General features: G+C 39.8%; 2 protein-coding genes across 2 annotated transcripts; both read right to left on the minus strand.

Moving 5' to 3' along the window:
• Positions 1-17: 17 nt before the first annotated feature.
• On the minus strand, positions 18-10,889 carry LOC148060583 (zinc finger FYVE domain-containing protein 1-like). Its single transcript, XM_087779658.1, has 11 exons — positions 9,589-10,889; positions 6,200-6,704; positions 5,653-5,867; positions 5,476-5,582; positions 5,293-5,401; positions 5,094-5,191; positions 4,103-4,220; positions 3,863-4,033; positions 3,019-3,199; positions 2,842-2,955; positions 18-1,970 (listed from the first exon to the last, which is right to left on the minus strand). The coding sequence occupies exons 1-11, from the start codon at positions 10,102-10,104 to the stop codon at positions 1,738-1,740; spliced, it is 2,367 nt and encodes a 788-aa protein (XP_087635784.1). The 5' UTR covers positions 10,105-10,889; the 3' UTR covers positions 18-1,737.
• A 2,163-nt stretch (positions 10,890-13,052) lies between these two features.
• LOC148060584 (rho-related GTP-binding protein RhoV-like) lies at positions 13,053-14,071 on the minus strand. The gene is made up of 3 exons (XM_087780426.1): positions 13,691-14,071; positions 13,575-13,633; positions 13,053-13,505 (listed from the first exon to the last, which is right to left on the minus strand). Exons 1-3 carry the CDS (start codon positions 13,854-13,856, stop codon positions 13,053-13,055), a joined length of 678 nt encoding a protein of 225 aa, XP_087636552.1. The 5' UTR covers positions 13,857-14,071.
• Positions 14,072-22,405: the final 8,334 nt, after the last annotated feature.

Raw genomic sequence — 22,405 nt, forward strand, 5'->3', positions numbered from 1 at the left:
AAAAAGACAGTTTCAGGTTCTGTGTTTAGAGTGACGAGAGCTGACACAACTTTAATGTACGCAAAATCCGTCACCATTTCAACAAGTATTCACACATGAGTTTTCAAGTTTAAAAGGTCTCAGTCATGCGTGATTTTTTTTTCTTCTTTTTCTCTTTTTGCACATGAAGTGTTCATGACATCACATATTCATTTCAAACAGCAAAACACAGAGCAATGGATCAGACGACTCCATGATACTTCCTGTCTATGAAATATTGTGTTCTCATCGGATGGTTTATTTGACAGACATTTTTAACCACATCCCTAAGATAAAAAGAAAGAAAAAAAAGAGTGACAGAGTGCACAAATAAATGTATCCCTCATTTAAAAATAATACAAACACAGACCTTGTGCTTCAACTTCAATACAGTCCTGTATTGGGTTTGAGGTGATTGACGACATGAACGGACGCACATACAGTCGTAACAAAAGTAAATAAATACATATACAGTACATAATGTCAAAGAAAAAAATAACATTTTACGAAGCTCAAAGGGGAGTAACGGTGCTCAAAATAGCTGACTCAGAACAGCTCTGATCAGGTTTCAGGTAGAAAACATGTGAATATTCAAGTGTGATGATTATTTAGGCTAATATTACATGACGCTACTGTGTTCTAAGTGTTTCCAGCAAACAAAGTCGTGTGCAACTAGTGGTACACAAGTTACATTCCGGTGCCAGGTATTGGTTTAACTGTTTCACGGAATTTGTATTGGTTTTAAAATATAATGAAGCCCTTTCCCCATCTTACAAGATGTATTCTCACTGAGCTTTGTTAAAGTACTGACCTGGTTTTTAATCTAAACATCCCACTCCTGACACCAAGAGTGGAGTATTGCCAAGCTACCTCACACCTTCAGCTCCCTAGAATTTCTTTTTTTATATTTATTAATTGATAGTCTTAAATTCCAGTTTTAATTTATGATTAAATACGTAATTAACATGTTTATAGCAGGTCACATGAGGAGCTTCTTCTAACTAAGCTAAAAAAAAGAAGAAAAATCAAGAAAATCCCAGGAGTTAAAATGTCCACCTGTCTGACATTAGTGTTATTTTCAACATACATATCCTTAGTCGACAATTTCTCCCCTGTATAGTTAGCGCTACATCGTCATATAACCACAAGTTTAAATAAAAACACAGACACAGTGACCTGAATGATTATTTTGGCACTCCAGATATCCAGAATCCAACACTTTATCTGGTGGATATCTGGCTTTTGGCCATAGTAAGCGACAGCCTATAACAGCTGGAAACAAAAAAAAAAAAAAAAGTTTAGTGCAAAACCTAAAAAACGTTGCAATGCAGCATGCAATCGACCGAGCGCGAGTGTTAAATATATCCTGGCCTCGACATACATCAGAGAAATAATGCTCGGTAATATCAACTACAACCCGTCTGGGGTTTGCGACTAACTCTTCAATAAATGATACAATTTTTTTTATAATATTTTCTGATAGTAGAAAAATAGCAACAACAACCTTTTTATGGATTTTAAAATATTTTCTTTGAGGGAAAGGAAATGTATTTTCTTCCCACTCAGGGTCAAGTATCTTACATATCTCCGGCTGAACTATGAAGGCCACAGGAACACGGAACGTCCCGAAAAAAAAAAAACATCAGCTCGGATATACGTTTCTGGACAGAACCTTTAGAGGGCTGCAGCAAGTGAGCTGCTGCTGCCGAGGGACTGGCGTTAAAGATCCCCGGACTTCTGGTTGCAGCTGGCGCACACTCGCACCGGGTGGTCCCAGCCCCTGGAGGGGACGGGCCGGCGCTCCGGAGAGCAGTCGGCGCACACTCCCTGGCCGCAGGCGCGGCAGTGGTGCTTGGACAGCTTGGCAGTGAACTCGCGCTGGCAGTGGTTGCAGGAGAGGATGTCTTGGTCGGGAACCCAGTAGGCAGGACGGGCTGCGTCTTTGACCAGGCCTGGACAAGAAAGACAAATATTGTAACACGTCCAAGTCATGAATATTGTTCCATTTTATGTTTATTAAAATGTTATAAGCCACTTTTCCATTAACTTAATCATTTTTATTCTGTACTGAAAACACCACAAAAATGAATCCTGTGCTGTTTTTGCAACATTAGCAATAAACGTGTTCAGATTATGAAATCAAGCTGCTACTAGTATGTAGCATTCCACTCTGCTTTGAAATTACTTTTATTCAAGTTATTTTCTAAAACTTTAGATTTAAGTTGAGCAAAGTATGGGTATCTACACCTGTATTAATGTGGCCCAGGTGAGTTAAGAGTGAATAAACATATACATATACAAATACATGTATGTAAGTATATACTGTATACACATATATACACATAAAGAGAAGGTTATATCCTATATCCAAGTACTAGTTACGTCGATATTTTTCAATGGAAGAATTGAACTTCCATTATAAAATCCTATTTTTAACCCTTACTGGATACAACTAGTTCTTATATTTAGGAAATAACATTCTCTTTCCCCCATTTTGCATCCGACTTTACAAAATCTATTAAAGTCTTATTGAAATGTTTCATTAGATTCAATTTGTGAGTAATAAAGTTAAGTAATATTCAATACATTGAAATACTAAATAGATTATATTTGTAATCTAATGAAATAAGCATTTTATCCAAACCCTTTAGTTTTGCTCTTTTGATCTCAAAAGCCTTTAACGTGGCACTTAATGAAATGTAATCTTCCACCCTTGCTGTAGCAGAAACCGATCTGCCAGTAGAGGGCGGTAGAGCACTAAATAAATCAGCTATTTCTGTTGCATAACTCTCCTTCTCCTGTTTCTCCTCAGGCAGCACTTACCCAGTGGGATATCAATAGCGGTGACCACGACACCCAGGGTGTTGGTCACCGCCTCGCCAACCTTCCTAGCAAGAGTCCCGCCCTCCTCCTCCTCCAGCTCGGCCTCGATGCTCTCTGAGATCACAACCCGACAATTACAAAATGTCCTCCCAGGGAATCGGCGTCCGACGGACGTACCTTCGTACGAGTCCCTCTGCTCGTAGCAGTCGTCGCACACTCGTACAGGGCCGAACCCCCAGCCTTTCTCCGGCACCGGGGCCACTTTGGACGAGCACTCGTCGCAGAAACCTTCTCCGCAGGCACGGCAGTGATGCTTGGTGTCGTTGTCCTGGAAGACGATGTTACACTTATGGCACACCTGCGAGGAAACAACAAGGTGTCACTCGAACAAACAGACAGACTGTTAATATGTCACATACCAGGGAGCCGTGTGTCCTAGTTAAGCTATATTTATTTATGTTTATTATAATGATTCTGCGACAATATTTATCAATAGATTTATAAAAATGGTTTACATTTGATCTTACGTCTAAAAAGAATCAACCGTTTGGTTAATATTATTAAGTTCATAGTTCATTATAATCTTGATTTAGTAATGATAATAAAAGTTATCAAATTAATTTACATACCATTTTATGGTAATGTGTCTTATTTTATTTTAATTTATTGTGTTTTATTATATTACTCCTTTCTATTTCATTCGTATTATTAATTTTTATATTCTGTAATGACAAAACAAATTCCAGTGTTGTTTTACAATCTCTCGTCCTTGTTTTTACAACACTGGCAGTAAAAGTTGTTTGATTCTGAAATCCTGAAAGAACGTTAGCCAAGAGGCACATGTAAAACATATACTAATAATTCTTCCCCAGCTGATGCAACTTGTTCGACGTGCGCGTTTGTTTAGGGGGAAGTGCTTCTTCTACACACAGATTGTGCAACAGCGCCTGAAGACTGCAGGCAGTAAACATTGCAGACACTTAAGTGTAGACAGCGTGGGGGATGGGAGCGTGTCCCTCACCAAGATGAGGGAGTTGGATTTCCAGTATGGCGGCGCGATCTGATCGGTCAGCCAGGAGGTGACGGCCTTGGTGGGCTTGACGCTGAGCTCGGACACGGACTGGGCCACCAGGTTGACTCCGTCCAGGAGGCGCTGCGCCGCGTTGCTGTTGTCCTTCAGGAAGCCGCTCTCCTGATGGACCGGGGGTTTAGATATTAGAAAAATGTTTCAGAAAGGTATGCAGAGGTGGATCAGTCTCACCCCGGGCCACACGTGCTTGATCTCTGTGCGAACCACCGTGTCCACTGGGTCCTGGTTCCCGAACCAGTACTGACGGCTGCGGTAGATCACACCACAGTTGGGACACTCGATGACGTACCTGTCAGAGAAACACAAACAGAAGTTGGACTGGGCTCTATCACGAGATTGTTGACCCAGTTTGACAGGAGCCCAATTATAAACTGTGGCCCCTGTTGTGAGGGGCCATCACACCAAAGTAATTATATTAGAACAGGGAAACTATTGGGGTGTGTATTATCAGGAATCGTAATAATAATAAGAAATATTGCAATATCTTGTAATAATTTGGGAACAAGGATATATTCGTAGTATTGTCGAGTACTTGACTCTGGGGATGTAAAATGTATAGACCATATGATTCTTGACGAAGTCTTAACTGCTTTCATTTGTTTTGAAACCAAAATATATCCAAACATCAGCTTTAAAAGCAGGTAAAGTGGAGTGTATCCTCTCGTCCTCAGTCATCACCAGGATCTAATTGATCCTTTAGCTGCGAAAGACGTAATGAATGCTGCCATCTAGCGGCCAGAGGTTTAATTTAAACCTAAAATGAACGAACACTGTGAATATTTAATTTAAATAATGAATTATATTATTTTAAACACACTTTATTAAATGTAAATTATAATTACAAAATTTGAAATCAAAAAGATGGACACAGTATTGTGAGGATAACATCGCAATAAATTGGTCAAATCCTTGACATTAAATTATGTTTAAAACGTAAAACTACCGTATATTTACTGTATATTATTTTACTGAATATACATTTTATCTATAAACTAACTATGGACAAATCATTTAAATATAAAACTAAAAAATGTGTTCCATCTGTGCATATTGTATGGAAACCAAACACTCCCAAAACAGATCATTTTGAATTAAATAAAACATTTAAAAGGAAATTGCTAAAAAATGATAGTTGTACTCAGACCCCTCGAGGGTGACTCACCCAGACCAGGCATATTTGGCAAGACCCATCCAGGGGGAGTCTGAGGAGGCGGAGGTCTTCGGGACGACGATCACTTCTTTCCCTTTTTCATAGCAGGCCTGAGGTGTGTGAAAAAAAAAACGGGTTTTAATTCAACTTTATCGACAAAAGCCTACTGAGCACCAATGACGGCATATGTGGGCGGAGCCAGTCTTCTTACCTTACAGGTGAAAACACGATTATCATGCTGGACTGAGTAGCGACAGCGATGCTTCGCTTCGTGGAAATCTCCTTCCACCAGGTGGTTCATGCTGTTCTTGCAGCCAGATCTGTGACAGGAAATGAGGTCATTAAAGACCAAAGAAGCAACTAAGTGCGTCTCATATCGATGGAGGACACAAACCCGCAGCAGAGGCACAAGCAGGAGCAGGTGAAGTACTCGTCGGGGAAGAAGGAGTTGTTAGAGACCAGCTCTTCTCCAATCTCTCCGTTGAAGCGTTCACTGAGCGCCTGCGGGAAATAAATCGACAGGAAGTTTATTTATAAATTGTGACGAGGAGGTTCTTCAATCGCAACTCGCCATCAGAGCTTTGAAGATGACGACGGGGCTGCGCGGCGATCGCGTGGCGTTGTTGTCCAGCAGCGCCTCCAGCTTGCTCTGCAGGCCGCGGAAGTCGGTGGGCGGAGTCAGAGTCTGCGTCCCCCAGTAGTGGACCGAGCTGAAGGCTTCTGGGTAGCGGGAAAGCTTCTTGAAGCGCTGGAGGAGCTGACGATCCACCACCTCAGACGACTTGTCTTAAAGCAAAAAACATGATTTGAAGCATAACTTTTCTTTTCATGTTGAAACTCAGATCAAATAAATAAAAGGAGCTTGTTGTTCAGGACTGCATGCGGCGGAAGGTAAGTGTATGTAATTTCAACATGATTGACAGGGAACGTGGCAGGATAGAGGAGGAAAACAGCTGGAATCTCAATTACAGGCTTGAACAACAAACTCTCGAGGCTAATATTTGACACTGTTGTTTGACTTTTAGAAGTGCTGATACTTTTATTTATACATTTTGATTTCCTGCCCTGACAGTAAATGTGTCATTTCAACACACTGGTCATAATGTTTGAGCAAGTACCTGATCCCAGCAGTTTGGTGTGCACCGTCTCGTGAAAGATGACCACAGCAGGGCCCAGCGTGGACAGCGGGACATCCAGGCCACACCTGGCGGTAGTAGCCTTCAGCTCCTTGGTGAAATGCTTCAGGTACGCCTCCGAGGCGTCTCCAAGGAACTTGAAGAGGTCGTCGTGGAGCCGATCGGCGTGCGTTCGGTAGATGATGAGGTCGGAGATGGCGAGTACCTTGAGCAGGAGGCGGGTCCGTTGGCCCTGATTGGCGCTGTTTCCCAGCAGCCCCTCGGTGTCGATGACCACAACTCTGTGGACCGGGTTGAACGCCGCCCACACGCCCACCGTGCAGGACTCTTGAGCTGGAGAAGTCTTGAAGACCTCCCTCCCCATGAAGAACGTGTGGTTGAGGGTGTGAGATTTGCCCTCGCCGGTGTTGCCAAAGATGGAGACCACCTTCAGCAGCTGGTCGGACGGGCAGCCGAGGCGCTTGACAAACATGGCCTCATCTTTAATCTGAAACAAGACCACAATCAGTATTCCGCTCACATTTCCAGGAGAGTTGTAGTTGACATACAGTATTATTGAAGATGAAGTTGATAGTAGTATTAGTGGTCAAGAGCGGTTCAAGCCGTAGAAGCTCTAGCAGCAGTTTTTCTAGTATTAGCAGCAGTAGTAATAGTACTAGAAGTAGTAGCAGTGGTATAAATAATAGAATTGTTATGTAGTAGTAGTAGTAGAGGTGAGAGTAGTAGAAGAAATATAGGTAAAGTAGTAACAGTTATACTAGTATTAAAAGTGGTAATAATAGTTGTATTAGCAACAGTCATAATAGTTGTATTAGCAATAATAGTAACAGTTGTATTAGCAAAAGTAGTAATATTTGGATTAGCAGTGGTAGTAATAGTTGTATTAGCAATAATAGTAACAGTAGTATTAAAAGTGGTAATAATAGTTGTATTAGCAATAATACTAACAGTAGTATTAAAAGTGGTAATAATAGTTGTATTAGCAATAGTAGTAATAGTTGTATTAGCAAAAGTAGTAATATTTATATTAGCAGTGATAGTAATAGTTATATTAGCAATAGTAGTAATAGTTTTAGAAGCAAACGTAGTAATAGTTGTATTCGCAAAAGTAGTAATAGTTGTATTAGCAATAATAGTAACAGTTGTATTAGCAAAAGTAGTAATATTTGGATTAGCAGTGGTAGTAATAGTTGTATTAGCAATAATAGTAACAGTAGTATTAAAAGTGGTAATAATAGTTGTATTAGCAATAATACTAACAGTAGTATTAAAAGTGGTAATAATAGTTGTATTAGCAATAGTAGTAATAGTTGTATTAGCAAAAGTAGTAATATTTATATTAGCAGTGATAATAATAGTTATATTAGCAATAGTACTAATAGTTGGATTAGCAAAAGTCGTAATATAATGAATAAGCAGTAATGGTAATAAAAGTATAAGCATTAAAAGTAAGAATGTAGCTAATGTTGTTATAGCACTAGTAGTTGTTAAAATGAATAGTAGTAGCAGTATGACACTACTACTAAATGTAGAAGTATTATTACAATAATAAGTGTTTGTAGCAGTAATAGTAAAATTAGTTTTAATAAGAAGAAGGGATAGTAATTATTAAAACGGGAGCATTATTAGTTTAGATGTGAAAAGTTCAGTAACAACACTATCGAAGTTGTTGTTGTAGTACCAACACCTATAATCTAATACTGTAACAACACATGTGTGGTAGTATTGCTAGCAGTAGAACAATCAGATGTATTGATGGAGGAAGTTGTATAATATAATAATAATAATGTCTATTTGTATAGCGCCTTTCTGGAAGTGGTAGTATTAGAGTGAGGGTTACAGCAGTTACTGGTTACAGAAGTGATTGTTGTGATACTACAACTCCAGCAGTAGGATGATGCAGTGAAGGTTCAGGAGGTAGTAAGAGTTTAACACATCAAAGAAGTGTCAGATGTCCAGGATCAGACCATCATGGTTGATAGTAGTATTAGTGGTCAAGAGCGGTTCAAGCCGTAGAAGCTCTAGCAGCAGTTTTTCTAGTATTAGCAGCAGTAGTAATAGTACTAGAAGTAGTAGCAGTGGTATAAATAATAGAATTGTTATGTAGTAGTAGTAGTAGAGGTGAGAGTAGTAGAAGAAATATAGGTAAAGTAGTAACAGTTATACTAGTATTAAAAGTGGTAATAATAGTTGTATTAGCAACAGTCATAATAGTTGTATTAGCAATAATAGTAACAGTTGTATTAGCAAAAGTAGTAATATTTGGATTAGCAGTGGTAGTAATAGTTGTATTAGCAATAATAGTAACAGTAGTATTAAAAGTGGTAATAATAGTTGTATTAGCAATAGTAGTAATAGTTGTATTAGCAAAAGTAGTAATATTTATATTAGCAGTGATAGTAATAGTTATATTAGCAATAGTAGTAATAGTTTTAGAAGCAAACGTAGTAATAGTTGTATTCGCAAAAGTAGTAATAGTTGTATTAGCAATAATAGTAACAGTTGTATTAGCAAAAGTAGTAATATTTGGATTAGCAGTGGTAGTAATAGTTGTATTAGCAATAATAGTAACAGTAGTATTAAAAGTGGTAATAATAGTTGTATTAGCAATAATACTAACAGTAGTATTAAAAGTGGTAATAATAGTTGTATTAGCAATAGTAGTAATAGTTGTATTAGCAAAAGTAGTAATATTTATATTAGCAGTGATAATAATAGTTATATTAGCAATAGTACTAATAGTTGGATTAGCAAAAGTCGTAATATAATGAATAAGCAGTAATGGTAATAAAAGTATAAGCATTAAAAGTAAGAATGTAGCTAATGTTGTTATAGCACTAGTAGTTGTTAAAATTAATAGTAGTAGCAGTATGACACTACTACTAAATGTAGAAGTATTATTACAATAATAAGTGTTTGTAGCAGTAATAGTAAAATTAGTTTTAATAAGAAGAAGGGATAGTAATTATTAAAACGGGAGCATTATTAGTTTAGATGTGAAAAGTTCAGTAACAACACTATCGAAGTTGTTGTTGTAGTACCAACACCTATAATCTAATACTGTAACAACACATGTGTGGTAGTATTGCTAGCAGTAGAACAATCAGATGTATTGATGGAGGAAGTTGTATAATATAATAATAATAATGTCTATTTGTATAGCGCCTTTCTGGAAGTGGTAGTATTAGAGTGAGGGTTACAGCAGTTACTGGTTACAGAAGTGATTGTTGTGATACTACAACTCCAGCAGTAGGATGATGCAGTGAAGGTTCAGGAGGTAGTAAGAGTTTAACACATCAAAGAAGTGTCAGATGTCCAGGATCAGACCATCATGGTCTGACTCAGAATTGAACTTGTTGTTCTCGACTCACTTGCATCTCCTCGTTCTCGTCCACCAACAGGAAACTGGACACATTCTCCAGGAGTTTGACCCTGACGGTCTTGGCATCATCCTCCTCCTTCTCCCGGGGGGCAGCGGGCTGAGCCACGGACGCTTGGACGCCACCCGTCACCTGGCCGGGGGCTGCTCTCGTCGACGGCGGATATGACGTGAGCTGGTGCTTCTTCTTGTTCCCCCCGCCGTGCGTCCGCTTCTGACAGTCCTGGCACAGGTTGACTTTGCAAGTCTGGCATCGGACCGCCGAGCGGTGGCGCTTGTCGCCCTTGCATTGGTCGCAGTAAGGGACGTGACCCGCGGCGATCTGGACCCGGGCGTGGTGACCCAGCTTCTCCTGGCTGTGGAGCTCCAGGTCGCAGCGGACGCACTGGAGGCTCCGGCACTCGTCGCACTCGAACGCGGCTTCCTCGGAGCCGCCGCAGGCGTAGCTCTCCTGGCAGACCAGGCTGGTGTTGACTCCCTTCTCAGAGGACGAGCCATGGCCGCTCATCGTTCTCCCCGCCACGTACACCGGGTGTCCAGAACCGCTACGGAGGAGTGACCCGAGAGCACCACATACAACAACAACAACAACAACAACAACAACAACAACGAGCTCACAGCTGTTGCTGCATCGTCGCTTCCTCCACTAACACTTCTTCTTTAAATGAGATTTAAAAAACAGTCTACAACATCAAAGGCTTAACACCGACCATATAACTAGTCCCGACAATAGTGATGTAATAAAGTATAAATGGCGTCTTTCTTAAGTTACACTCTCGTATAAACAACACTGTTTGTGTAACAGCTGCGAGTAAAACACGAGTTATTAGGGGAAGAATATAAATAAAAATATGTCGAGACAATGAGCTCTCCCTGAAATGATGAATGTGCAATTGTTGTGCTAACAACAAGCTAGCTTTAGCTTCTTCTCCGACACAACTTATCCTCCGCGGCCGGAGATTCAGTATTTGGTTCGTATCACAAACATAGAGAGACTAAACAAAAAAGAAGCTCTTAAGAGAAAATGGCCGAAGAAGGAATATTCGTGATTCAGCTTCATCGAACCAGTCGCCAGGCTGTCATCTGTCCTCGGTTATAAAACAAAAACAATGAGCAGTTTCCACTGCAATAAATGTCCGCCGGGGGAGTCCGTGTGGTTAAGCGGGCGAGAGGGAAACAATCCGCGGGCGTCTTGTTGGAAAAAATAAAGTCTTTACATTTGTTCTTGTTTTCCAATCCGCCCGAGCTGTGTCATTGTTTTTGTTCCCTGGCTGACTCCTCGAGTAGCTAGTGTTGTTGCCAGGTCAGATCAGCTGATCAGATTATTTTCAGTCACAGGGTCAGAGGAGGGTACGCGCCGCTGCATCATGGGTAATGTAGTCTAGCAGCAGCTAGCGAGCTAGCGAGCTTCGCAACAGTAATAATAATAATAAAAGATATTTAGTAGCGCCTTTTTAAATCTCTCAAGGTATCTTAACAAGTACTAAATGAAAACAATAAAATAACGTTATATGATGAAATCACACAATAAAAAGCTGCAGCATTAAATCAACACATAACAACTTTAAAAGGTCAAGACAACACAAGGACAGTATTGTTCTGTTGTTTGAGCACTAGTCTGCGAAAAGTGCAAATATAAACAAAAAATACAAATTACCAACTTACTTACAAGTGATGATTCTGAATTGTTTAGAGACATAAGTATATGATTTTATTTGTTTATATATATTAATAAATCTTTCAATTATCATGCCTATTAAAGTAATGATAAAATACTTAAAACAATACATAAAATGTCCACCTTTGTATATATTTGCAATAAAAATGAGTTATGATGTAAACAGCCCAATTATTACATCAGAAATGTATTTGTTTTTTAAATGTTGCAATTATTATTAATAATATTATTTTACTAGTCTACACTGTTTATTTACTATTTATTTAACGGACATATATTACCAGTTTCATTTTTAATTTATAGCAAGAGCAGTCATGCTTTATGTAGAAAAGAAAATATCTAGCTATCTATTCAGGTATTTTACTTGTTAAATTTATTCGAAATTTAGAAAGTGAAAAATGAAGAGATGTTTAACTCAGTGTTTTGTATATTGAATTGCTCTCGAAGACTCACAAGTGTTGTTATGACTGAATAACTTAACCTTAGTCGACCTGGAGTGACATTCCACAACTAGCCACGTATTTAGAATAACTCCTTTTGGCGTCACTAAGCAACGTTGAGTACAAAGTGGCCTGAAAATGAACAACTCAATGTCTATCTCTTAATTTATTTAAAGACTTATACAATCTAATGTGCTCTTTATTGATGTATTCCATTTTCAAAATGGCTGATGCAACATTCAACTCTATTTTCAGCGAAGTTAGTACATTGAAATAGAAGAACATCATTGCTAACCATAGTTAGCACGTGAAGATTGATTAGCTTCATATAGCTTTTCATTAGCATCCTTGCTAATATATTTCTTTAATAGTCATGTATTTTGAAGTCAATTAGACAAAATAATATTTAGTTGTGAAATATAAGCCCTAGTATGCTTTTCGTTAGCATAACAACTTAAATATTTCTTAAATATTGAAGTACATTTTTAATAAATAATAACTTTGAGAACTATCATTGCTAGCCATGCTATATAGGCCCTAGAATTATTTTATTAGCATGCAAGCTAATAAAATATATTTTAAAATAGTGAAGTTGTTTTTAAATCATATTAATCAGGAACAATCTATGATGGTACATAAGCCAAAGTATTTCTTAAAAAGAAAAGCAACTTTTATTTAACAATTGCTCACACAAAAAAAATATTGGCGAGCTAACCAAATGTAAAACAAATAAACCTGTTGGCGTTGCTTTGTTTATTTCACGTTTTACTAGCATTATATCGGTTTCTGTTATCTTAAACATACAGTAGTATCTATAAAGGATGTTATTGTTGTCACAGCCAGTAAGCTAACAACTCATTAGCTGCCACGCAAGATAAGGCTTTACTCAATAGAACTATATGCATCTTAACTTTATAGATTTTGGTACAATTATTTATTTGTATTAAGGTAAGGTAAAACTTTATTGTGGCATTAAGGTCAATTAAGGTCTTTTTATGCCAAACAAAAAAAAGTATACATCTCATTACTTTGTTATTAAGACTTAAGGGTCCACTTGATGAGTTGTTAGCTGTAACAAGAGGATTTAAAACATCCTTTGTCTTGTAAAGTAGCAACTTCAAAGTGTCAGCAGGAACCATTTGTTCTTTAAGCCACTTGGTGTTTCCCTCCATTTCTTCACTGACAGTTTCTTTCCCCTCAGATTAGTATTGTACCTTTAACACCGATTAAAGCAGCAAGAAATGAGTGCATTAAGTGTATACTTTAATCCACACAGGAAGTCCATACCATTCAAACGAGACACAAACAGAAAGAATATGTACATGATTTCAGTCACTGTCATTTCAAGGTGAGCAGATTTCTCCACCCGCCTTCGCAGAAAGTCTTAAAGCGCCTCAGCAAGTTGAGCCTGTGTCGCTTTGCGACGGCATGTTTGAGTCTGAGCGCCGCGGATATCGCAGAGTCGAACACTTCCTTCAGGTTGTGCTGGGTCAGAGCCGAGCACTCCATGTACCCGCAGGCTCCGATCCGGCGTGCTAGCTTACGGCCCTGTTTGGTGCTGACCGGCCTGGCGCGGCAGCGCTGGTCCAGGCGGATGAGGACCTCGACGTTCTGCCGCAGGTCCGATTGAGTTCCCACCAGGACGATGGGGGAGGTAGGGTTCCTGGCTCGGATCTGCGGGATCCACTTGGCGGTGACGTTCTGGAAGGAGACCGGGTTGACCAGGCTGAAGCAGAGGACGAAGACGTCCACGTGGGCGTAGCAAAGCGTGCGCAGGTGACCGAACTCCTCCTGTTGATCGCAACAACAATTTAAAGATGGTTTAAGCTAAAAAAAAATAAATAAGGGTGTGACGCTGACCTGTCCTGCCGTGTCGATCAACTTGAGGCGAGTCTGTAAACCATTGACGTGAACCAAACCTGAAGAAAAAAAATGTTCAGTCGTGGATCCACGATAACCGAACGGAAAGAACTCACCGGTGAAAACATCGAACGCAGTCTGTCTGTAGTCGCTGTTGTATCCGTTGAAGATGTAGCTGATGATCATGCTGGTCTTCCCCACGGCGCCGTCGCCCACCAGCATGCAGCTCAGCTCTTCCCTCAACCGGACGGGCTTCTCCGACCGCTGACAACCTTCCGCCATATTTCCCCCTCGCTACCAACGGTGTCCCATCATCCCAGGAGCGGCAGCGTTGAGAGTCCTGGCGGTGATGCTACTGTACTCCTCAACAGAGGAGATGGTGACAATGTGGAAGAGGGAGCCGGAAATTTGAAAGAACAATGGCGGCCAATCGGATCAATGACCTCCCAGGAGTTGGATGTGTGATGTGGATTTGCATGGTCACTCCCACCTCGAAGGGTCAGACCAGTGACCTCAAGTGAGGACCTACAGTAGCCAACTGGTGGACACCATTGCGTTTGCTTGGATTTCTTTTTAAATCACATTTTTGAAGAATTAAATTATAATTAAGATTGTCGTGTGCTTCGTTGGTGTATTACTTAATTGGCAGTAGTACTCAATTTTTATCTCTCATATTTAAATATAATATTTTTTTAACATGCACTTTTTTGTCATTTAAATCCAAATTTTCACATAAACTGTCACGATATTTAGCAACACACAATAGGCTTAGTACTTAAACACATCAGTAGCATCACTCATCTTAATCCAATTTTCACCAAAAACTTTTGAGCCTCTACTATTCCTTTTTTCTTATTTCTAACACACGACAACTCTTTATCTTCACTGTTTTCGACCAACTTTTTCAAAGCTGTATTCAAAGGACAGTACAAAAACACCACTCCCTTTATTACAGTTTCCCTCTCGGCTGTAAAGGAAGTTCCCAGCGTGTAAGTGTAACCTTCCTCCCCACATGGGGTGTCAGAAGTGGAATTTGAAAGAACAATGACAGCCAATCGGATCAATGGTCTCCCAACTTCCCGGGGCTAACTGGGATCCACGTGTGAACAGTACACTTATCAGCCACGAGAGGGGAGTGTTGTATGAAGTGTAAACAACTTTGCGCTGCAGTTTAGGCATGAATATTCTTACGTCCTTCATTTGATTTTCTTTAAGCCAGACATGTCCATTTGCGGGAGTTTAACAATTGTAAAAAATGAATAAATACAACTTTTTAAATGTCAAACAATTCCCATGAGTCCACTCGAAAAGGAAACAAAGTGTTGGCCCCTTTATCAAATCTTGCCCTCCTCCAAAAAAAAGTTTGAACACCCTTTTAAGGTTTAGTTCACCTAAAATTCAAACTTCAATGTCAGGTGTAGTACATCGCTGTTATTCTTACAGAGAGTAAAATATAGAGTTGTATACATTTCTTCCGGAACAATTCTTCTCGTCGAGGCTTCAATACAAGATGGACAGTACAGGCAAGCATTATGGATGCTTTTACACTTTACACTTTAGACTTTCTTTCATTGTTATCGCACCGAAAACACAGCTGTGAAACTGGCAACGAAATTCCGTTGCTTGGCAACCGTTAAAAAACACAGCAGAGTGAATGTATATATAAAAAGTATTAATATAAATATTGATAAGTAAAAAAATAATACTATATAGTATCAACAGAATAAATTAACGTTTTAAATATTGCATATAATAATTCATGTTTATAAAAGTTAAAATAAGTCTATTTGGATGTTTTTAAGCATCTTTCTGGAGGAAGTTTGTCCCTGTCAGTCGCTACATTAAAATGAACATACGTTTTTGCCTATAGATCTAAAAAGAACAGATTACTCTGACCACAATCCCAACCCTTAGTCGACACGAGAGTGAGTAGTAGTCGTAGTAGTACAAGGATAACGGCAAACTATTTGATACCGTTAAATGAGTTAAGAAGCAAAAGAGCTAGTTGAGCAGGGAAGTCTTCTTTACGGAGAACCGTTACAAGCCTTGGATGAATGCATAATAACTTTGTTAAGAAAGAGAAAAAGTCATGCAATTAAAGGCACAGTGATCGAAGTTGATTGGAAGAGGAACCTTGTCTTCCCTTGTCTTAACAGTAGGTGGCAGTGACTTCCCTCTGAACAAAATTTCTCCTGCTACCTTGGAGGACAGAAAAATGTCATGTTGGTCAAGCTAACACTTCCCTAGCGAGAGAGGCTAGCCATCTCTAGCAAAAAAGGAAGGAACAGAGGCGTTTGAAAAGAAGTCTTGCAATGGTCTTCCTAAATGAATTTTGCTCCAACAGTTTCCTGCAAACTTCTTGTGCGACTTCCCGAAATCCACTAAGCTACTGAAAAAGGCATAGCCCACAGTTCAAACCCAACTTGAAAACAAGTGAATTGTCAATTTTCTACTCAGTAAGGTAAGCGACCAGAGATAAGTTGGGCTCTTCCTATCTCTTATCACCAGAACCAGAACATTCTTATCCTTCTTTGCTTCTATTTTGATTTTTGCAACTTTCCACAAACACAATCTCTAACTTTAAGATATATGCAGAGAGAGTTCAAGTGAATCAAGGGACCCCACAGTAACTATAGATATCCTTCATTGGCCTCTGCAGCTGCTGCGTGTCCCTTCCGTACTTTCATCAATACCAATGCAAACACTTTCATGTCTTTAACAATTGATAAAACATTTTCTTCCTTTGGAAAAAAAAGGCTGGAGTTTGAAGTGCTGGGAACGTTAGTGAGAGAAAATGCTCTCCAGAACAAAAGTCAAGTTCCTTATCTATCTGCAACTGCAGGAAAGGCTATGTGAGCATTGTGTTGTGGGCTTTCTGCTTCCTGTTGTTTCTGTTTCGTTCTTTAGTCCTTTTTCTCCCTCCGCCAGCTGTGGTGTGAGTGATCCAGTTTAGTCCCCGGTGCAGCAGCCAACATCTGGATGACACATCCACCATGACACAGTGCGGGGTGGTCCGCCGTGCCTCACCTCTGACAGCGGTGACACACAGAGCTTCCTTAGACCAAGGTAAAAAGCAAACACAGGACAGTGATCACTTAAATAACTCTTTCATCCTGTGTCCGACTCCTATCTTCAGCCATTTTTACTCGTGGAAAAAGTGCACAAGAAAAGTTTTCACTCACATTTTGGTTGATACTGTTAATTTGGACTATCAGAGAGGAGGAGGCCTTCAGGCTAACTCTTTACGGTAATCCTAGCCCTAGCCCTATCATTAGCCCTAGCCCTTCACCATCACCCTAGCCTTAAGAGTAGCCCAAGCCCTAGAAATCTGATTGGCCACCATGTGTGCCCCCCCAATGCCCGGTGGTTTGTTGCTATTGCTAAAGCTTTCACACGCCTGAATCTTAGAACGGAACTAAATGTAAAATAGATGTGTGAAAACTGTGTAAAAGGATGATGAAGGTTTTTATTTTCGAAAGAATGCAAAGGACGCTTATTCTTCTAAATAAGCATGAAATACTGCTCTTAACCCGGCATATGTTAACTTGAGCTAGCTCTCTCCCTGAATACAAGAGAACACATTTCTCGACAGTTTCAGTAGAATCTGGCGTGTTGTGCAACATTAATTAATAGTCAACAACAGAGTAGCCTATCATCTTGGTTTCTACTGTTCCTCCAACCATTTCAGTAAGACTTTAACAGAGGATTTCCCAAACTCACTCAGCAGGTATTTTTTGGCACCAATGTTTCCCGGAGGTCATTTCTGGAATGCATTTTCTATATAGTTTGCATTGACATTCTCACGATTTTGACTGAGCGTGTCTGTGTCGCATGACTAGACATGAAACATGTGAATGACACACATTTGATTTTTAATCTTCTTAGTATGAGACAGAACATGTCTAGTCTAGGGGCTAAACCCACTATGTAGCCATTAGACAAGCCAAGATATTTTCAAATATGACTGGATTCGACCCTAAAATAATTTCATGTCTTCAAATTTAACCAGTTTGTCTCCTGAAGTAAAAAAAAAAGTCTCCACCCAAATAACAACAACAATGGAGAAATCTGACAGTGAGGTGTTAAGAGATTAAGCTCCTCCCTAAGCCTGAGATCGACAGAATGTCAACAAAACAAGTGAACCCGACATGACAAACACCCATTTGCAATTCCTGCATAATGTCTCTTTAAGTAGATATTGGTTAGGCGCTTAAGTGGTGCAGATTAGAGGGGCCACTTCATCACACGAGACCTATGGTGGAAAGGTTCCCCATATTTCTTTGCTACCGAGGTGCCCCTTCAGGGTCACCTCTGGGGCACGTTTTTTTGTCATATATTTAATGTAATCTCATCTGCTTTGTTGCCGATGTCAAAGGTGCTGACCCGCTTGGTTGAACTTGTGGGTTAATTGACAGATTATGTGGAAGGTATGTGTTAGATATTAGTGTAATTTCTCATCGAGGACATTGTGCGCTAGCTTAGAAGATAGTAATCGCTTATTTTTAAAGGAAAGTTAAGTGTCTTTTGGCTTTGGGCGACCACTTTTTATTCCTCTGTCTTTTTCCGTCACATTTTTGCCACACAGTTTTTTGGTTGATTTCGCAAACAAATTTTAGGACCCTTACCAAAGGACACAAACTTTTACCTTTATGGGCTTCCAATCCTTGACTTACCACACCCAAAAGTCATTGTTGAAACTCAAACCTTTAGCACCCACCGACCTTTTCTGACCTTTCTCAGGCTTAAGAAAATTAAATTCATAAAGGTGTGTTGGCAGCTACTTTATTGTCAGTAGAAAAACAAGTTGCATCTATAGTTTTGCACTTTACTTGGCTAACATGAATGCTAGCTCTGGCTTAGCACTCTTTATGTGATCCATGGGAATTTCATCCATATCAGATGTATAGCTCCAATCTCACACGTGCCTTTCCCACACCGGCATCACTGTCTTCTGTCTTTCCAGTAAATCGGAATTATTTTATGACCACTGGGGAATCATTTAGACCAGCTTAGTGTTAGTCAGCTTGTCCCAATTTCCAAGTAAAGCTTAAGTGTTTGGCTGCTTTTGTCAGCCACTGTGCATCCCCGTCAATGTAGTTACTCCTGCTCCATTAAACCCCAGCGGGGTCCAGGAGCCAACGGGACTAATCCGACTTTACCCTCTGATGGCGTCGTAGGGGGTCTTTCCTCACCCATCCTTGAGATACGTACGTTCAGCGTGACATAGCATGGGTATCTATGTTGCAGCGGACGGGAGGAATTAAAGGACATAAAGATGGTGATAAGGTCACAGGGAGTTCAGCAATAGGGACGCCGACTATATCAGCCAAGGCTATATAGAATATGTCTTAGGGGGGTACTGATTGTGAAGAAGCATTAGGTAATTACACTTGAAATTTAAATAAATAGAAGATATGTCAAAGACAATTGTGGGAACTGATCTGAACTGTCAAGAGGAGACCAGGGATGGTTGTTTCAGAGGAATGGCATTTAAGGTGTGACCTGTTTCGGAAAAAATCAGGCATCTTATAATATGTATTCTTTGTTTTAATTGGTGCGTCAAGTCTAGAGTCGTTGCCAAGTGGGTCAGATATTATAGCAGGATAAGCCAGTCGAGCCTCAGGCATGAAAGTTAATTTCCGGACAATGCCCCAGATGAGATCACGACAGTAAAGTTCTGTTGTCTTAAAAGCTGGTCGAGGTCATCGCGGTAATCAAGGTGTTTGGGATCTTGCAGGTCTGATTTGAATACGATAGAACATTAGACTCTCCCTGACACAATCAAACAAAGACCCCCCACCCAAAAAAAGAAGGAAATGCCACTTACCATACCTTGGTACCAAACCCCTAGACCTTCCAATGACATGAAACCTGGGTAAGGAGAAGGTAAAAGAGACTAAATGAAGTCTGAGTACCATCAACCAAGCCTTAATTTAAGTCGACTCATACCCTGGCCTTGTACAAGAAACCAATTACTGATAGCGGTATATTCCGGGTCCTAAGAAGTTTTAATGTTGTTGTAAGGTATATTGCCACAAATGATACCTGTACCTTCACCTCCTTAGGAACAGGGGATCCATGTGGCAGTCGGGAAGTAGTTTGGGTCACGTGGCCCAATTCCTTTGGTCTTTGGATCTTCATGAGCATCTTTGACTTCAGCCCCGATCTGAAAAAGAGATTAGATTAGCAAAAGAAGCGAGAGTATATGGTTAAGAACTAAAGATAAGAAAGACGGTGGTTTTTAAAGATGACTCAGGACCCACGTAAACACGAATCACGTCTGTGATATTGATCCAGTTCATTTAAAAAACAGCAAATTACCATCTTTTGTTGGACTCCTTGAATCACTGACTCGCTCCCACGTGAAGCAAAGTGACCTCAACACGCCCAAGTATGGACCCCGAGGATCTGCGGCTGACCCCAATATAGAAGGACACTATATAATCGCTGCAATCACCTTCCCCTTCAAATGTACTTCCAAGCCGAGGTCAAGGGTCAGGGTTCAGGCCCGGTGCACATTAGCATGCAGGTGCTTCAACTGTGTTTTTTTTGTTGTTGTGTACTCAGACGACAATCACTCCACACAAGGTCTCGACCTCAATCTGTAGAGGATTGTTGCGTCACTTGTCCGAACAGCAAATTAAACAAATGTTTTTTCTGCAGAAACCAAGAGAAACAACTATTTTTATATAAACATACTTTAAGTAAGAAAACATTAAGAAAATTGCTCTTTTTTGTAAAGACCCTTTCGATGGATGGATGGATGGATGGATGGATGGATGGATGGATGGATGGATGGATGGATGGATGGATGGATGGATGGATGGATGGATGGATGGATGGATGGATGGATGGATGGATGGTTGGATGGATGGATGGATGGATGGATGGATGGATGGATAGATCGATGGATGGCTAGATCCTTTTTTCTTCTTAAATTCCCATGTTTTCAATCCTTTAATCACATGCATGCATTAAAAAACATGCATGTTTTGTTACCAATTTTCATAAATAAAAAAGGAACTGAGATGTAAAAATGTATATAAAATATTATAAAATAAATAATTCTTATTAAAATCATAGTTATATATATATATATATATAAATATATGTGTGTGTGTGTATGATAAGTACAAAAAACACAAATATATCATGATTTTAGCTGCACTTTGAACTGGACCAACATGAACATCATCATGGCTTTAAATAGCTTCTCCACTGTTCAGGGTGTCAACAAGTTTGTGAGTCAGATTTGCAGGATTGCAGAATACTGTCTACGTTCTCAGGTGAGATGAAACCTAAAACAGATAAACAAGCGTCCTCATTTCCAGAGTATCTGACTCACTCTGTTATTGTCGCAATAGAACCGGAGATCCAGGGTTGAATCATCAAATTGAGCACAGGCACGATACCGAAAAACATTCTGTTCCGCCTGAACCTTTGACCCAGTTTCCGCGGGAGAGACGGCGCAGACACATGTACTGTACATTTTGGGAGGCGATGGCTGAGCACGTGAACGTGCGGCACATGTTATCGCAACATGTGTGGGGCCCTGATGTGTGAGGGGGTTCTATAGGCTCCTGTACACTGAACCAGAACTTCAGGAGTCATGTTTCTCTGCACGAGTCTGCAGCTTCCTTGAGGGAATCACAGAATCTTTAAACATTCCTGAGAATCATTTGTTGTGATTTTTTTTAAAGAAACTTTAGACTCCAGCAAACACAGGTCAACATGTCACTTTGTCGGTGGACAATAACTCTTTTCGCATTTTCATCATGTGGGTAAAATCCAATCCCACGCTTCATAGGAATAGACACTGACACCAGAACCAAGACGCCCCCTAGTTCTGACATGAACGGTAGTAAACACATGCTGATTTCAGTTGCTTTTTTATCCATTTTACATGATTAAACTACTCTATTTTTTGTATTTCTGTTATTTATTACTACTCTTTAAATATTAATATGTATTCCCCCCTTAAAGAGAGCGAAAACTAATGGATTTTTAAAAAGTGCTTTTATAACTTCCAGTGTCCATGAGAGACGACGAGGTGGATAGTTGACAACTATAAGTACTATAGGAGCACCTCAGGGGACAGTGTTGGCCGCTCTCCATTTCACCATCTACACTATAGACTTCTGCTACAACTCTGAGCTGAGTCTAGTCCAGAATGTATGCTGATGACCTATTTATTTATCCATCCATCTATCCATCCATCCATCCATCCATCCATCCATCCATCCATCCATCCATCTATCTATCTATCTATCTATCTATCTATCTATCTATCTATCTATCTATCTATCTAACTAATAGAACTGATCCATCTAAAGGATCACCAGTTAAATTAAGAAATATTATAATATAATATTGAATAATATAAGAAAGTATCAAAGGTATATAAAATACAATAAACTATTCATTTGAGCATAGTGAGATTTATTTTTGTGTTACTCTATTGTATCTGTATAAAATGTGGCCTGTTGGGGAATTTAGCTGTGAACCACTGATAAGATCATTCATTTTTTATCAGGGTTACCCAGCTAGTCAGGTGAGAGGCGGGGGGCACTATGAATGGATCACCAGTACGGCTGTAATGATACAATATATTTTGATACACCTGCATTACTGCATAACGATTTTAGGGGACATTTAATACAACAGAAAAAGAAAATATGTGAAAACATTTTTTTTAAAAGCTGCTGGAGCCAACTGTATCCTCTCGTCCTTAGTCGTCGGCGGTATTTTGCGGGATTTAATTGTTGCTTTAGCTGGGGAGGACGTAATGGCTGCTGCCATCTAGTGGCCAGAAGTTTAATTGCAACACAAAA

This window comes from Callionymus lyra, chromosome 18, assembly GCF_982586985.1.
Source record: "Callionymus lyra chromosome 18, fCalLyr1.hap1.1, whole genome shotgun sequence".
NCBI classification, from domain to species: Eukaryota; Metazoa; Chordata; class Actinopteri; order Syngnathiformes; family Callionymidae; genus Callionymus; species Callionymus lyra.

Bases quoted from the DNA above. Each gene is read 5' to 3' on its own strand.
- LOC148060583 (XM_087779658.1), bottom strand. From the start codon at position 10,104: ATGAGCGGCCATGGCTCGTCCTCTGAGAAGGGAGTCAACACCAGCCTG. The intron at 5,402-5,475 runs GTTTGTGTCCTC...TTCCTGTCACAG, and splicing joins TGCTTGTGCCTCTGCTGCGG to ATCTGGCTGCAAGAACAGCA. The intron at 2,956-3,018 runs GTACGTCCGTCG...TTGTGATCTCAG, and splicing joins GCAGAGGGACTCGTACGAAG to AGAGCATCGAGGCCGAGCTG.
- LOC148060584 (XM_087780426.1), bottom strand. From the start codon at position 13,856: ATGGCGGAAGGTTGTCAGCGGTCGGAGAAGCCCGTCCGGTTGAGGGAA. The intron at 13,634-13,690 runs GTGAGTTCTTTC...TTTTTTCTTCAG, and splicing joins TGCGTTCGATGTTTTCACCG to GTTTGGTTCACGTCAATGGT. The intron at 13,506-13,574 runs GTCAGCGTCACA...TGCGATCAACAG, and splicing joins TGATCGACACGGCAGGACAG to GAGGAGTTCGGTCACCTGCG.